The 17,693-nt window shown below is 37.6% G+C and overlaps 1 protein-coding gene across 2 annotated transcripts in view; it reads left to right on the top strand.

The window, feature by feature from the left end:
* The window catches only part of PRKD1 (protein kinase D1), a 362,251-nt gene that overhangs the window by 327,295 nt on the left and 17,263 nt on the right, over window positions 1-17,693 (top strand). For both annotated transcript variants that reach the window (XM_054448321.2, XM_054448320.2), the window contains 3 exons: window positions 11,714-11,875; window positions 12,411-12,509; window positions 13,799-14,066. In XM_054448321.2, coding sequence (XP_054304296.1) covers window positions 11,714-11,875; window positions 12,411-12,509; window positions 13,799-14,066 — 529 coding nt within the window. The remainder of the gene's footprint in view (window positions 1-11,713; window positions 11,876-12,410; window positions 12,510-13,798; window positions 14,067-17,693) is intronic.

The raw sequence follows: 17,693 nt of genomic DNA, 5'->3' as shown, positions 1-17,693 counted from the left end.
GTGTGAATGTAAGTTTTAAACTTCTTTGGGTAAATACCCAGAAGTATCATAGTATATTAAGTATATGTTTGGTTTTGTAGGAAACTACTAAATTGTCTCCCAAAGTTGCTGTACCATTTTATATTCCCACCAGCAATGAATTAAAGTTCTCGTTACTCCACATCTTTGTCAGCATTTGGCCTTGTCGGAGTTCCGGATTTTGGCAATTCTAATAGGTGTGTAATGGTATCTTACTGGTATTTTATTTTGCATTTCCCTGATGACATCTGATGTTGAGCAACTTTTCATGTACTTATTTTCCATCTGTATAGCTTCTTTGCTGAGGGAGTCTGTTAAGGTTTTTGGCCCATTTTTTAATCTGGCTGTTTGTTTTCTTGTTGTGTTTTAGTAGTTCTTTGCATATTTTAGATAATAGTTCTATATCACAAAGACATTTGTGTCTTTTGCAAATATTTTCTGCCAGTCTGTGGCTTTTTTTCCCATTTTCATGATAGGTTTTGTTTTTAAAATTTTCCATTCATCTTTTCTGAAGGATGCCTGGTGATGGGTAGAAAATGTCAAATATTTTTATACTATTTCTATGTGGAAAAGTCAAAAAAGGCTAGAAAAAAATGAAAGATGATGAGAGAGTATTTATAAGTTGCTTTCTGCATACTCCTCTCACCCCTCTACATTTAGCTACTTCTCCTTTTATAGGGAAGAGAGAGGACTCATTATATTTATCATGTGTCTGCAGCAATCCTGGATCTAAATCTAGATTGAATCATTTCTAGAATGTATGAAAAGAAGAATGACTGCGAGGTGTGTGGATAGGTTTTTGAATATACATGGTTGTTGGCCGGGCATGGTGGCTTATGCCTATAATTTCAGCACTTTGGGAGGCTGAGGCAGACAGATCACTTGAGGCCAGGAGTTTGAGACCAGCCTGGGTAACATAGTGAAACCCTGTCTCTACTAAAAATACAAAACAAACAAACAAAAAAAAAAAATAGCTGGGCGTGGTGGTGCTCGCCTGTAGTCCCAGCTACTTGGCAGGCTGAAGTGGAAGAATTCCTTGAGCCTGGGAGGCAGAGGTTGCAGTGAGTGGAGATCACAACACTAGACTCCAGCCTGGCTGACAGAGCAAGACTCTGTCTCAAAAAATTAAAAAAATATATATATGTATGTATATATATGTGCGTGTGTGTGCGCACACACACACACAAATAGATTAGTCCTCAAGTGATTTCTTTTGCTATGCAAACATTGAATTGATCCTCACCTCTCCCCAACACTTGGGGCCAATTTTACTTAATAGAATGCACAAGACTACAGCTAATTTATGGTGAAAAAATTGTAATCATACATTGTGCATTATAAGCCAGCCACCTCAAAGCTGACTCCCTTTCTTGATATGACGGCACAATATATCTGTTGTCATTAGCAGTTAATGGAGATGCTTCAACTTACTATTTTTTCTACAAAATTTTGAACTATATTAAACCAGGATAAATCTCTGCTAATTAGTGGCACAACAAAAGTATAATTATACGCTAGTTCCAATGGATGGTATGAGCAAACAGTTCTTAATAGGAATGATCTGAGAACTTCTGAATTCTCGGAGTCCAGTGAGTTATATTTGATCATGACCTCGTAGATATAACGGTCAACCAGTGACACCTGTTCACAAGAGGGTAGATTGTTCTATTTGGTCTTGTTGAAGTCATGTCATGTGCATTTATTCCTCTGACAGTACATATTAACATAATTTGTTCTAAGTTAATATCAGTGTGAATTTCTAAAATATTGTAGATGAAAATTTTCAAAACATGGTACCCCCAAAAGATGATGAAGAATGAGCCTGTTTTAATTGTAAACTTTTTGCCAACTGAAGATGAAATGGGGGCATGTTCATAGGCAATAACCAAATGATCTCTGTTCTCACTTTAGACCAGGAGAACTTCCATGTGATACAACATACAGCCTTTCCCTTAATTGACCTTAGAGTAGAAGCACCTCTGTCATCACTGAGGTCTGAAAACACAGCAAGGTACCCAATGATGGAAAATAATTATGTTATTATAGTAAAACATCTTCATAAGTAAGTTATATAGTATCCTGAAAATACCTTAGGGTTGGCAACAAGAAAAAGGGGAGAAAAGTAAGCATCCTTGAGAAAAATGTATAATTTGGGCTTCATTTTTTTAATTCTCTGAGAAAAAGCAGCCCACCTTTCCCATTCCCTTTCATTCATCTTTCCCTTATATATCAGCATAAGAATAAAATAAAAGACTTTTATGTTAATATAAAATATTAATGAACTATAATGGTAATATGTAAGTTGGGCAAGATTTTAATACCCGAAAGCTTATTTTTCATTCACTAAATGAGGATAAAGTATGAGTATTATTATTTTTATTGGTATCCTTTTGTTCTTTAATTTGTATTATTTGAAATGATTACAATTTCCAATAAAATATGAAGCCTTATACGTCTTCACAAATAAAGATACTGTCTTCCATTTGAAGATACATCAAAAGAAAAAAAGCAAGGTGTGAAAAAGTAGATGCATCCAGATTGGCAAAATGGATGCATCCAGATTGGCAGATACATGGATGTCTTTATAGCGTTCACTTTACTTTTGAGTATATTTGAATATGTTCATTTATAAATAATATAACTAATAAATAAATCTTGTTACAGTTGTTTGTGAACTTTTCCCTCAGTTTCAAAGAACAAAGACTTCATATTCCTGCCCTAGTATTGAGGAATGTGTTAGGCAGACCAAATAGTGGAGTCTTTGTATGGTGTGGTAGGCAGAATGCCCCCACACACACCCCCGCCGTGTTAAAGATGTCTGCACCCTAATCTCTGGCCCCAGTAAATATGTTACCTTAGGTGGCAAAAGGAACTTTACAGGTATAATTAAAGTTGCAGACCTTAAAATAGGAAGAGTTGTTTGGATTATTCAGGTGTGCTCAATCTAATGCCATGAGCCCCTAAAAGCAGAGTACCTTCTCCCGCTGGAGGCAGAAGAGGTGAAGTAGTCACAAAGATTCAAAGTGTGAGAAGGACTCCACACGCAGTAGCTGGTTAGATGTGGGGAGCAACAACATGAGGAATTCAGGCAGCTTCAAGGAGCTGAGAGAGACGCTTGGCGCACAGCCAGCAAGGAAACGGGGACCTCACCCCTGCAGCCCAGATAACTGGATTCTGTCAACAACCTGAGTGAGCTTGCAAGCGGTTCTCCCTCAGAGCCTCCAGATAAGAGAGCAGCTTGCCAACAACTTGATTTCTGTCTATGAAACCCAGACCAGAGAAAACAGCTGAGCTCACCAGACTTCTGACCTACAGAACTGTGAGATAATAAATTTGTTGTTTAAAAACACACACACACAGTAAGGGGAAAGACGGGGATTGACTAACTAGAAGGTGCAAGTCTGTGGCAGTTCATACTTAATCTGATAGAGCCTCCGTTGGGTGAAAGGCTAAAGGAAGTTTTCTTCTCTGTGGCTTACTGTAAACTTTCAGTTATCAAACTAAAGGGGGACATTGGGCCCAAATCATTTTTAAATGCCATAAAATTTACCCAGTAGTAATAACTAACCCATACTGTGTGCCAGGCACAATTCCAAGTATTTTGTTACATTAAATAATGAGACCTGACTGTGTTATGAGTTGACACATTATTACCATCCTATTTTACATAAGATTTGGAAGGACCTCACAGAGTTTAGATAACTCACCTGAAGGCAGAAGCTGGGAAGAGGCAGAGCTGGAATTCAAACTCAGGCCACCTGTCTTCAGAGAACTTGCTCCTGAAATTAAGCTCTAGGTTTCCAGGCTTTCCTTGTAGTCATACCTGTTCTAGGTTAAGTAAAAAAATAAGAGGAGTTGAAAGACCTTTTCTAAGTAAGAAGTAAAAGAGGTACAGTGATCATTATCATCCGAATAACCCATGTTCAATTCTTTATTCTCATCCTCAGGACAATGATGGAATCATAGTAAGGTTTTCACAATGTAAAGGAGGGTTGGCATGGAGGGAAATGAATATCCTGACTGTGCTGCTACTTTGCTTATCTCTTGCTGATAACTGTTTCCTGGTGGCTTTTGAGAATGATGGGAATCTAAAGTATCTCCTTATTAAGAGCTAGATATTAAATAAATATAAGTCTCCTAGAGAGTAGGAAAATCATGTTTCTTCCTATCAAAGATGTTGAAATCTTTACAAAAACACTGATCAAAACTGGTAGATTTTGAGGGGGTTGTACCTAAGAAGTGAAAGAGACTGTCTTTATCATATCCTTGGTCCACAGAGAAATCATTGCAATTCATCAGTAGTGGCATCTCTGAGAATCACATCCATATTATTAGTATTTATCAAAAAAGTCATTACTGGCCAGGTGTGGTGGCTCATGCCTGTAATCCCAGCACTTTGGGAGGCCGAGGCCGGCAAATCACTTGAGGTCAGGAGTTTGTGACCAGCCTGGCTAACATGGTAAAACCCCATTTCCACGAAATATACAAAAATTAGCCAGGCGTGGTGGCGGGCACCTGTAATCCCAGCTACTTGGGAGACTGAAGCAGAATAATCGCTTGAACCCGGGAGGGTGAGGCTGTAGTGAACTGAGGCTGCACCACTGCACTCCAGCCTCAGCAAGAGAGTGAGAATCTATCTCCAAAAAAAGTAAAAGAAAAAAAAAAGTCATTACTTATGATCATATTTGTCATCAGACTCCTGAAATTTCCTACTAACAGATTTAAGAGAACTCAATTAAAAAGCCATGTGCTGTATTTTTTTCTGAAGAGAGGCTGTCGCTATATATCATATTTGATGCAAAATGTACTGTCACTAAATATGTCGAACATGTACTAGCATATCTAAAAGCCATGGAGATCTTAAAGAATATTATTCACTTAATGAAAAGTAAGGAGAAGTAGAGACTCTTCATCTTTCAATCAAATTTAGCAAATGTGTTGAATAGTACGTATCGGACACTAGACTTACATTGACTGGGAATACAAAATGATAAATTATAGCTCTTATGGAGCTTGTAGTCTTGTAAATAAGACAAATAGGTTCACCAATAGCCAAATATGATAGGATAAGTGTTATGAAAGGGGATTATAGCAAAGACTCTGAGAGTAAAGAGACATCCAAGACAGACTGGGAGAGTCAATGAAAGCTACCTGACAGCTGAATATTCATACCAGATAAATGTTCGTGTTCAGGCTGAAGGGTAGTATGTATGAAAACATAGAAAGCAGAGAGTGTGGCTTGTTATAAAAATGGTTTTAGGGTGGCAAAAAGGGTGGATATTTGGGTGAAGAGAAGAAGCTGGAGAAATACTTAACCAGACAGAGAAAAAGGAGCTGATTTGGAAGGGTTTCATATGCCTTACTAAGGGTAGGCACCCTATTCAGAAGTTGGTGGTGATTCATTTGTGGGCTTGAAGCAAGATGGTAGCATCAGAATCACCTTTGGGAAGATCACAGTGGCAGTCTTTTGAAGAATGGATTGGAGAAGAAGACCTAAGGCAAGATCAGTTGGGATGCTGTGGTGGATCCCTATAAAAGAGATGAGGGCTCAAACCAAGGCAGCAGGGGTGAGGATGAAGGTAAGGGGTCAGTGTGAGAGATGAAGGAGGTGGGCTCTATTAGTTTTAGAGACCAGTGGATTGTTGGAAGTGAAAGAGAAGTTAGCATTTAGGATGAGCTCAAGGTTTCTGACCTAGGTGATTCGCCATTCACCAGGCGAAGAAATACTAGAAAAATAAGTTTGGGTGGAGAGACACTGATGTCATTGTTGGACCTTTTCCATTTAAATGAACATACCCCAAAGACAACTGAATATAAGATTGTGGAATTTAGGAGATCTTATCATATCAATTTGGGTATTATCTTTAACAAGTACTTTTATAATTGTCTGTTCTCTGCAAGATGACTTTTTATTCTCTATCAGATAAGTATAGTCTGTTTCCCTTTAATAAGGCATTTAAGGATTGTGATTTCTAAGACCTTGACATGAAGCATAAATTATAAGAGACAGGAATTAGGAAATGGATAAGAAGGTGTGCTCTTCTCTCGACCCTGGCAAACTGGCAGGAATGAGAGTCAACAAGGCCACTGCTGCAGTACTGTACCTCATGCCCCCCACCCATTCCATTGTGTGATGGAATATTCTTCCTTCTGATTTGCATACCATTTAGAATTTAGATCCTAGGCTCACCACTTTTATATTTAGTTTTTCTATCTCGTTATGAACTACATCAGTTTGTTCTTTGACAGAAAATTAGTCAGAAGTCCCCATATTAAGACTGCACTGCTCCTAAAGACCTATTGCAAAGATAGGTTGAATCTAATTCTTCTCTTTCCTACCTCTCATATGTTTGAGTAGAATAATCCTAAAGGTAGAAGGTGGAAACTACATATATGGAATAAATTATAAACTCTAGATTTACAATAAAGCAACAATGTTAGACTTAAAGAATATTAGTACTTAGATACCAATATTAAAGAATATCCTTTAACACAAATCAAAAAATGTAAATGAGAATTACATAAAAACAAAAAAATTAGAATTAGCCAATTCTTTATTTTCTTGAGATATTACTTTTATAAAAGCTTTTGCTTCTAGTGACTAATTTCCATTGATTATATACACATTTTCTAGGCAACTTGGGTCAGGAGAGTTTTTGTCTTGATCTACAAATGATATTTCCTCCCAGGCATCCAAACAACTTATATTCACCCCGTGGATATGTCATCAATCTGTTATGTGTGAATGGACACTATTTTTTCCTGTACTTGGCCAAATGTTTCATTTCCTGAAAATTAAATTACTTAAATGCAACAAACAGATGGCCAGAGTCCTGTAGTAGCTTGCTCTGCCATGAAATTTATCTGCATTTCTGTGGAAAGCTGAGAAGTTGGGCAAAAATCTTTTTGCACACTATTATGCCATAATTGATGTTGTGGTCTTCTTGCCATTTTAAAATTATTAATAATTCTGTTACTTTGGACATTAGGAGGAAATGGTTTAAAGGCTATTTCATATTTTATATGAAAAATTAAAACTGTTCATGAAAGGTCACATGGACCACCTTGGTTGAACTTATCTTAAAGTTGTACTTAAGGTATTAAAAAAATAATAATTACACATGAAAATGGAGAAATAATAGCTAGAACTTTTTTCTTATTTCCAGTCTTCTAATATATTCTCTAGGCTAATGACATATTCTTATCAGTGCAGTATAAGAAGTTTGACTAAATAAGGCATGATCTATGTAGTCTGTTTTATTTTCTTTTGTTACTATCAAATATAAAACAAGTTTGGTCATTTGTTTCAATGCAAGAAAAAATACAGTTCGTAAGTAAGTATCTATGATGGCCTTGTCTCAACCATATACAATAAATGTTAAAATAAACTTGTTGTATATCAACTATTCAGATAAAGCAAAATCACTTCGCTACTGAGAAGATTTTTCAGCTGTCATTCAATATGTACTTTGGGAAAACTGTAAAGTATAAATATGCTCATAAAAGAGCAAGGGCCAAGTGACATGAATTTAAACTTTTCTAAGACTTCTTTTTATCAGTTGTGTATACTTAGCCTTGAGTCTGATGCTTTCATTGAACATGTGTTTTTAAAAATTTATATATCTAACCACATTCAAAGCCCTTTATTGGGAAATAACAAAATGTTCCCTTATCCTTTACATCAAGGTGCTATTAGAGAACATTTGTAGAGCTCTTCAGAGCTGACAGTGAACATGGCACAAAATAGTTGACAATGAACACTGTCATTAATCTATCCCTTACTTTTGACTTAGAACATTCTGTGAATACCCCATTTCTGTAAATAAACATGTATTAAAGTTCTACCCTCTGTACAAGGGCACCTCAGGTCATGTCGTGGAGTAGGAAAAAGGAATAAATTGAGTGAAGGACTTTAGTACCTCTAAGAACTCATGTACTGGCCAGGTGCAGTGGCTCATGCCTGTAATCCCAGCACTTTGGGAGGCCAAGGTGGGCGGATCACCTCAAGTCAGGAGTTAGACACCAGCCTGACCAACATGGAGAAAACCCCATCTCTACAAAAAATACAAAATTAGTGAGGCGTGGTGGTGCATGCCTGTAATCCCAGCTACCCGGGAGGCTGAGGCAGGAGAATCGCTTGGACCTGGGAGGCAGAGGTTGTGGTGAGCCGAGATTTGCCGTTGCACTCCAACCTGGGCAGTAAGAGTGAAACTCTGTCAAAAAGAAAAAAAAAAAAAGGAATATAGGTAGAGGCACATAAGGATTCACATCATTCAGATCATTTAGGTAGGAGGACTCCTCAGTCATTGCATCTCTCCCCTCTTCTCCAACTTTCAGAACCTAAGATCAGCAGAAGCAGCAGGCTGTGCAGCTCCAATACCACTCCCGTGATCCCTGCCCTCCCTGGGCCCCCGAGGTCACTCTCCCTTAACCTTATCTCTTCTTCCTACTAGTTTTTCCTCTGCCTACACACAGAGGACACCTACCCTTCCTGTCTACTTCTGTTGCTCTGCTCCTTTCTGATTCATTGCTTCTGCTTCCCGCCCATACTGCAAAGCTTAGCCATTTAAGGAAGCCAGACTCCCCAGAACACTGCTTAAGTGCTTACAGTTATATTAAATAGAAAAATAAAAGAATCAATGAAGATGCTCAAAGAGGAACGTGTACTTTGCACATATCATAGTGGACTTGTCCTAGGAGAATCAGAACTCTAGCAGAACTCATGTAATCCTTAAAGCTCATGCTATGATTATTGATTAAAAGAGAACAGCTGAGACCTTTGACACTTCAGAGGCCAGTGGTCTGTGAAGTCAGTCTGGCTTCTCTAAGAGGGAAAGGCATGTAAGGAAAAGGAAATGAGACAGCCTGGGACACAAGTTCAAGTATGAACAATGCTATCACATGTTCCATAGTGCCTATCAAACAAGTGTATATGGTCATATTAGTCTCCTCCTTAGCATCTGGCCCTCCCATAATACTCAAAGCCATCTGGCTATCTGCTCTTATTTGCAAGTAATCAGGAAAAGTAAAGTAAGAGGGTTGATAATATGAGCTTTGTGAACCCCAGCTATCTCCATGTGCTTCAGCTCTGACAAGGAGAGAGCAACTCGGGAAGTGAGGTCTATCCAAAGTTGCCAGAATTGACCAGTCAACAGTGCAAGGGTTTGAAGAACAATGACTCTAGCCCTTTAGAGGTTAAAGGCTATTGGGTAGATGTGTAGGCATCTGCTCAGATCACATTCATAATAAACTTGCAATTCCATGACTCCATTATGCTGTATGATTTGACCCCAAGGCATCAGAATCAAAGAGACCCATCGGATGCCTGAGGCAGAGATCAAAACAGGCAAAGTAGAAAAAGGACTCTCTAAGAAACGGGTTATCATCATCGGAGCTACTGCTAGCCATAGCCTGGTTCTATATCCAGTTGATGCCAGGCTTTCCTTGCAAATGGGTAGCGAGAGGACAACTACAACAATGTAGACTCACCCACAACCCCTTCTGCTGCTCACCACCCAGCATCCATCTGTGAGGTTTCTGAACAGTGAGCCATTTCAGGTTTTAAATTTCATTTTACATACAATTTTATCACTGAGATTTTTTTTCTAAAATAAAGAAGCATTTAATTTTTTTTCTCTCTTCAGCTGTTAGCACATTTAAGTTAGTTCCTGCTTTTTTTGTTTAGGTGGTTTTTGTTCATGATGATTTTTCTTCTCTTGCTCATTGGGATATAAGTGGAATATATAATTTTTTTTGATGTTAGGATTTGTTGTTGTGCAGAGAAAAAAGATAAAGGTCAAATGATCAAAGGCATTTGTTGATGACCCAGAAGAACATTCAGATTTAAGCATTATGATGTTAGCTGGATATTTTTCTCGTTAGTTGATGCAGTCTCTTCCTAGTCTCGATGGTCTTTACATTTCGGTATGATTTTGCAGTGGCTGGTACCGGTTGTGCCTTTCCATGTTTAGCGCTTCCTTCAGGAGCTCTTTTAGGGCAGGCCTGGTGGTGACAAAATAAGTCAGTGTGGCGATTCCTCAGGGATCTAGAACTAGAAATTCCATTCGACCCAGCCATCCCATTACTGGGTATATACCCAAAGGACTATAAATCATGCTGCTATAAAGACACATGCACACGTATGTTTATTGCCGCATTATTCACAATAGCAAAGACTTGGAACCAACCCAAATGTCCAACAATGATAGACTGGATTAAGAAAATGTGGCACATATACACCATGGAATACTATGCAGCCATAAAAAATGATGAGTTCACGTCCTTTGTAGGGACATGGATGAAACTGGAAATCATCATTCTCAGTAAACTATCGCAAGAACAAAAAACCAAACACCGCATATTCTCACTCATAGGTGGGAATTGAACAATGAGAACACATGGACACAGGAAGGGGAACATCACACTTCGGGGACTGTTGTGGGGTGGGGGGAGGTGGGAGGGATAGCATTGGGAGATATACCTAATGCTAGATGACAAGTTGGTGGGTGCAGTGCACCAGCATGGCACATGTATACATATGTAACTTACCTGCACATTGCGCACATGTACCATAAAACCTAAAGTATAATAATGATAATAATAATAATAATAATAAAAGAAAGAAAGAAAAAAAAATAAAAAAAAATAAAATAAAATAAAAAAAAAAGCATTATTACAAGAGATCATCTAATGCTAAGCGTAATTTTACTTGACACATGTGGCAATTAATGTGTCAAGCAAAATGCTGCTTACCGTTACTAGTCATCACTTTATTGTGGAAATATAGTAGTCCCTTGGTATCTGCATGGGATTTGTTCCAGAACCACTGCCCCAGATATCAAAATCCACTCATACTTACATCCCACATTTGGCTCTGCAGAACTTCCCTGTAGGAAAAGTTGGTCCTCCTTATCCTCAGGTTTTTGGATCCTGTGACCACTGTATTTTCAATACTCACTTGGTTGTGGATGCAGAACCCACAGATACGGAGGGCCAACTATACTTATCAAAAAATGTCCACATGTAAGTGGACCCACGCAGTTCAAATTTGTGTTTCTCAAGGATTTGCTATATTTATTGCGTGCTTAAAAACCAAGCAGGTAGGATGATATCGTAGACAAAGCACAGGCTCGCTTTTTTTTTTTTTTTTTTTTTTTTTTTTGCTGTTTTTATGATCTTCACTTAGTATAAGAGTTTCTGTCAAAAACTGCAGCCTCCAGTACCAGTAGCAAAGCATTTCTAAAAGGTTTTGACTAAGGTACTTAATCAGTGCATGGCCCGATGCACTACATGTATAAATTTCATCTTTACTACATTAGATTTCTACCAATTGTATAGAAATAGCCCAGAATGCTTAGTTAGGACAATATGTTTAATATTGGGGATGATCCTAAGAAAGTATAGATTTCTCAATATGGTATTCTAATTAAAACCTAATTAGCAATTCACTGTGCTAGAACTTGGATTTTTTTCACATAGAAATAATTTCACTATGCATAGAAAGTAAAGATGTATTTTTTGGAGACATTAGAATTTCAAAAATATAAGGCAGCACATGTGGAATGTAGAGGTGTTAAAAATCTTAAGTGTGGGTTTCTCTATAGCTCTAAGCTTGAACAGTTTTGTATAATCAGCGAGCTTGCCAAACAGTATCAAAAAACTCATTTTCTTCAAGTGCTTTATTTATCTTTAATAGAACCTTCATCACCCTGGTGTTGTAAATTTGGAGTGTATGTTTGAGACGCCTGAAAGAGTGTTTGTTGTTATGGAAAAACTCCATGGAGACATGCTGGAAATGATCTTGTCAAGTGAAAAGGGCAGGTTGCCAGAGCACATAACGAAGTTTTTAATTACTCAGGTAAGAAATCAATTAGAGACAGAAAAAAATACAATATTTAATATCAAATGTTATCACTGTTTAACTACAGCTTTCTAGCCTTGTTGTTTAGTCCCTACTTCCAGTCTAAACTACACTAGAAAAGGTTGTAGTGGCTTTATTGTATTATGTGATTTATATCTATATTAATCAGAGTCCACAGTGTACCACATTAGTAACATGATTGCAGGTCCATGTATTCAAACTTTTCATGAAATTTTAAAATGTACATTGGTTTAGTTTTGGTTCTTTGAGAATATTTAAGAATGGGTATCCCTGTTAGATATAGGTCTTTTATCTACATCTGTCTTGGCTGCTGTATGAATACCATCATATAGTAATTTTTTCATTGAAATTTCTTTAGAAACCTATGTTAATCTAGCTCATTTCAGTGTCTTTAGCATAAAGAAGTTTGAATGTCCATTGTCGGTTTTTTTCTTGATCTTTTACTGGTAGAAGACATTTTGAAATTAATAAACTGGAATGAAATTATTTTGGTGATTTTTCTTCTTTACAGATACTCGTGGCTTTGCGGCACCTTCATTTTAAAAATATCGTTCACTGTGACCTCAAACCAGAAAATGTGTTGCTAGCATCAGCTGATCCTTTTCCTCAGGCAAGTATAAAAGCCTCTCTCAGCAAAAAGGCAGTTGGCAGCATTGCTGGCTTCCATGTAGCATCTTGTCACCTTCCATTTTTCCCTTAAAACATTTGTTTCAAGTGTTTTCTATTCATTTTTATTCATTTGTTACCTTCTTCTACCTTTGGGACTATGGCCTTGTTACTCTGGCCTTTTGGTGAAGCCTGCCTTAAGTATACACAAAAGTGCCTTCTCATTCTGCCTTTTGGCTTTTCCGGAAGTGGCCTGAGAGTGACAACACTTGAGAGTCCCAGAGATGTTACCCGCTCACTAATGGGCAAGATATTAAACGTCACTGTTGTTCTCAAGGACAGGGCAAAACTTTTTTCCTTTCCTCAACTTAGAGAGTGGGAAACCAGCTATCTCCGCAGGGAATTATAGGTCTGAAGTGACTTGACTGATGTGACTGTCCTGCCTTGCTTCCCTAAAACCTTCCGGTCCTGCCTATATATGTGCCAGTGCAGAGCTAATTTTGAGGATTATTGTGGATGACATGACACATCTCTGTACTTATCCTTCATCTTCTACTCATAAGCCCTTGAGTGAAGGTCATCACTTCCCAGATTTGCATAATGCTTTCCTGCCTTGTATACAATATTACCCACTTCTGAGTACACTTATCTTCATATTTGTCTCTCGGTTTTTGGAGGAGGAAGACTTTTTATTTTTTCATTTATTATTTTATTTTTGAGTTTAGTTTAGCTTAGTTTAGTTTAGTTTAGTTTAGTTTAGTTTAGTTTAGTTTAGTTAAGACAGAGCACTCTGTTGCCCCAGGCTGGAGTGGAATGGTGCAGTCCCAGCTCACTGCAACCTCTGCCTCCCAGGCTCAATCAATCCTCTCACCTCAGCCTCTCGAATAGCTGGGACTATAGCCGCACACCACTACGCTGGGCTAATTTTTTAATTTTTTGTAGAGATGGGGGTCTCACTATGTTGCCTAGACTGGTCTTGAACTCCTGTCCTCAAGCAATCCTCCTGCCTCAGCCTCCCAAAATGTTAGAATTACAGGCAAGAGCCACTGCACCCTGCCAAGGGAGACTGTTTAGATGATATTTTTATGAATGAAAACATACTTTTGTATCACTACATAAACCGCTGTCTTCAAATACCTAAAATGGAAAATAGCTATTACTTTAAGAAATCCACATCGTTTAATGTAAAGGTAAAGTATTTAAAATATTATGGTTGTATCTGGTGAATCTGAACTAAGACACACAGACACACAATTGCGAACAGAGTATTTCTGCAAATCCTTTCATCAACAGGTGAAACTTTGTGATTTTGGTTTTGCCCGGATCATTGGAGAGAAGTCTTTCCGGAGGTCAGTGGTGGGTACCCCAGCTTACCTGGCTCCTGAGGTCCTAAGGAACAAGGGCTACAATCGCTCTCTAGACATGTGGTCTGTTGGGGTCATCATCTATGTAAGCCTAAGCGGCACATTCCCATTTAATGAAGATGAAGACATACACGACCAAATTCAGAATGCAGCTTTCATGTATCCACCAAATCCCTGGAAGGAAATCTCTCATGAAGGTAATATCTTCCATTCAAAAATGATAATAATCTAATCCTTATTTGTTTATGTTATTAATTTAAATTAATTTAATTGTAAATCATTAACTTGATAAATGCTCATTGTAAAGTGCCCACCAGAGTGGAGACACAAAGACACGAATTAATTTGGGTGGGACACATACACATAACAGAAATTGGGTTATATATATTAAGAAGTAAGTGAACAACCAGAGAGAATGTATTTTGGTACATTTCATTAGAACTTATAAATATTTATACCTTAATATAATAGTAATAATGAATTATTAGTAAGGGCTTACTTGTATGTACCTAGTTCTGTGTTAAAAACTTTTAAACTATTATCAACACAAGAATGTTATGACATTGATATTTTAATGATCATATTACATATATTAGTATACCAAGTTCTTTTTCTACTAGTTTTCTTTGTGTGGCATTAAAATATGTATAACATTTTACTTGGCCATTCCCCTGGAATTTTTAGGTTATTTCTCTATGTTTAGTATTAGAACATCCTGATGTATCATTCCTATATATATCTCTGATGATTTCTTTAGAATAGATTACCCTGACAGTGTTGCATTGTTTAGAGTTATATTCTTAATAAATATTTCCTTCCTCTTAAAGGACAAAAGATTGTTTAAAAGAAATTGCAGGGGCTGACAGGGCAGAGAAAGTGACTCATTCAGTACTTCGGAAAGGGGTTCCTCCTTTAACATACATTGGAGTGTATTTAATTCTCATAAAAATTCTATAAGATAGGTGTTACTATGATGGCTATATTTCAAGTGTGGATCACGAGGTCAGAGGTTCGAGACCAGCTTGGCCAATATGGTGAAACCCCATCTCTACTAAAAAATACAAAAATTAGCTGAGCGTGATGGCATGCGCCTGTAGTCCCAGCTACTCAGGAGGCTGAGGCAGGAGAAGCGCTTGAACCCGGGAGGTGCAGGTTGCAATGAGCCGAGATCGTACCACCGCACTCCAGCCTGGGCAACAGAGTGAGACTCCATCTCAAAAAAAAGAAGTGACACCACTGGTCAAAATACAAAGCTAGTAAGTAGCAGGGGCACAATTCTTACCCGGGTAGTCCGAACATACTTTTTTTCAGTACTAGCCCTACGTCTTTTCTAGTTTACAGGCAATATCTAGTTCTAGGTTCATTCTGTTTGTTCGGATGTTCACCATGTAAAAAGGCTAGTACATTTGTAAACATCTCTTATGTGATGCCTGTTATGGCATATGTTGGTATAGAAATGAGAAAACAATGTACAAACTGCTTAGGAGAAATTAAGTTATTAGCCTGCTATTGGTATTAAATGCCAAGAGCGATCCATTATCAGAGCTTTAAGTTACTATTAGCAACAACCTTTAACATCCTCTAATTAGTTGTAAATCATAGGTAGATGGATATATCTTAAAGGAACCTGTGGCCTACAAAAGAGCTATCATGTGTGCCAAAGGAATAATTAAATATTTTTCATAATTCACAAAGATGAAAAGTAAAGTGTAATTATGTTTCTTTCCCAGGAGACAGAGAAAATTATCAAATAACCTTGTGACCAGTACCCTTGTTAGGAAACATTACATCTAAATAGAGCTAACCATTATGCTTGATATTACTCATCTAGAAATCCAGTAAAATAACTTGATCCTGTTATCAGAATGCAAATCCAGAATACCACTGAAGCCAGTCAGACACTTTCCTGTTACACAGGAATTGGGCATGAGGAAACAACCTTCATGTCTTTAAATCCTTTTTCTTGGAGTAGTGGAACAAATGATGCCCCTGTCTCTGCTTTCGTGAAAATTTGACTTGCTATGTAACTATAGCCTATTAAGACAAAACCTATTCATGCCAGAAATGAATAGTTATAAATTATGAACTTTTAATTATCACTAGTAATAGACACCGGAGGACTAGATATCAAAGGCTCAGGAAACACTTGTTGGGAAATCACAATATACGTACACAGTAGGTAATACAAAAGTAGAGGACAGAACATCAGATGTGCTTCAAAGAACTTGAATGTTAGTTGGGGAGACAAGTTATGTGATGTTGGATAAAATGATAATATATTTCCTTGAATCGTTACCTAGGTGGATAATCAGGGCCTCCAAGTTCAGGGGAAGGAGAATCACTTGGACTTTACCAGTTAGGACTCCACTTTCAGAGGAGATAGAATTTAGGCCAGTCGGTGAAGAATGGAAAGAAAGAGACATAGCATTTTAGCAAGAGGGAATTATACAGGATAATTCAAAAGGCATTTATATTTGACTAGGAAGTACACATTTTACTTGGCTGTAGAAATGTCTAAGCACTAAAAATTTCCTACCACTCAGATGAAGTGATATGGAGACCAGCTCAGATGGGAGATAGAACCCTCACTTTTCCAAATGACTCAGTACCTCCTTATGGCTCACTCTTGCCTTTGAGGCACAGGCATTATACTGTTTGCGAACTAAAGCTCTGGAAGGCAAAAAAAAGTTACGTAGCTGCTGATGTATGAACAGAACTCATGCTTGAATATAGAGCAAAGTTAGTTAAATTACATCATTATATCAGTTAAGGTGTCACAAAAGTAGTTACTGGCCCAGGTTCTATCCCCTTATCTTATTGAGAAGAAATAATTCCATCATTAGAAGTTTTAATGGAGTTGAGACCAAATAGTTTTAAGTTTGTAGGACCTGACAAACACACCAGCAAAACTATTAATTGTATCTGGCACAGGGTGGTCACAACTGATATTAGATCAATTTTTAGTCTCAGGATACTTTAAACTACACCAGAAACACTAAGAATCCAGATCCACGGAAATAAAAACCCAAGCACCTCCATGATTTTGACAAAGATAAAATGTCAACAGTCAAGTAGTTTGAGATAGAGTCCTATCTGCCATTCTGAGTAGTCATCACTTACCTTCTTTGGGCTTCAGTTTCTCATCTGTAAAATGGGAAATGATTCCCACCTACGTAATGAGGTTTTAACAAAGATTGAATGAGATAAAGGTTATGAAAGGCTTCTATAAAGGCAGGCGTGGGGTGAGCCAAGAATTTGCATCAGAAGGAGGACAGCAGAACACCAAGCACTTGCCCTGGCTGGTAACCAAAGATTGATCGTATCATTTTAGAAACGATGTGCAGGATTCCTTAGTGTTCTTTGGACATATTGCTAGTTGTAATGTATTTTTTTTTCCTGACATGAAAAAGCAAAAGAAAATGTTGTAAGGTACGATCTTAATAACATGCATTGATGTGTCAGAATTACAAATTTCTTTATTGTGTATTTTTTCTGTTAGTGTAGATGTTGACTTGATACAATATAATACCTATATATTGGGGTGCTTGAGTAGTCATTGCACTGCTTGATCCTCACAACAATCCTCTGATAAGTGATTTGCTTTAGTCTCTGCATTAGAGAGAACCCAGAGAGGTTTCATGACCTTGAAATCAAGGGCTTAGACTGGAAATCATTTATAATTTGTCTCCATTATTTACACTACACATTGTTGTATACCAAAAGGGTGCTTATTTCTTATGGCTTGATATTTAGGAACCTATAGAAATATTTTACTCATTAATTATTCCTGCTAAGATGATTTAGTAAGCTGAGTACTGGCATTC

Source organism: Pongo pygmaeus, chromosome 15, assembly GCF_028885625.2.
Source record: "Pongo pygmaeus isolate AG05252 chromosome 15, NHGRI_mPonPyg2-v2.0_pri, whole genome shotgun sequence".
Lineage (NCBI taxonomy): Eukaryota > Metazoa > Chordata > Mammalia > Primates > Hominidae > Pongo > Pongo pygmaeus.
The sequence above is the reverse complement of the archived record's forward strand: the minus strand, read 5'-3'. Positions and strand labels throughout refer to the sequence as shown.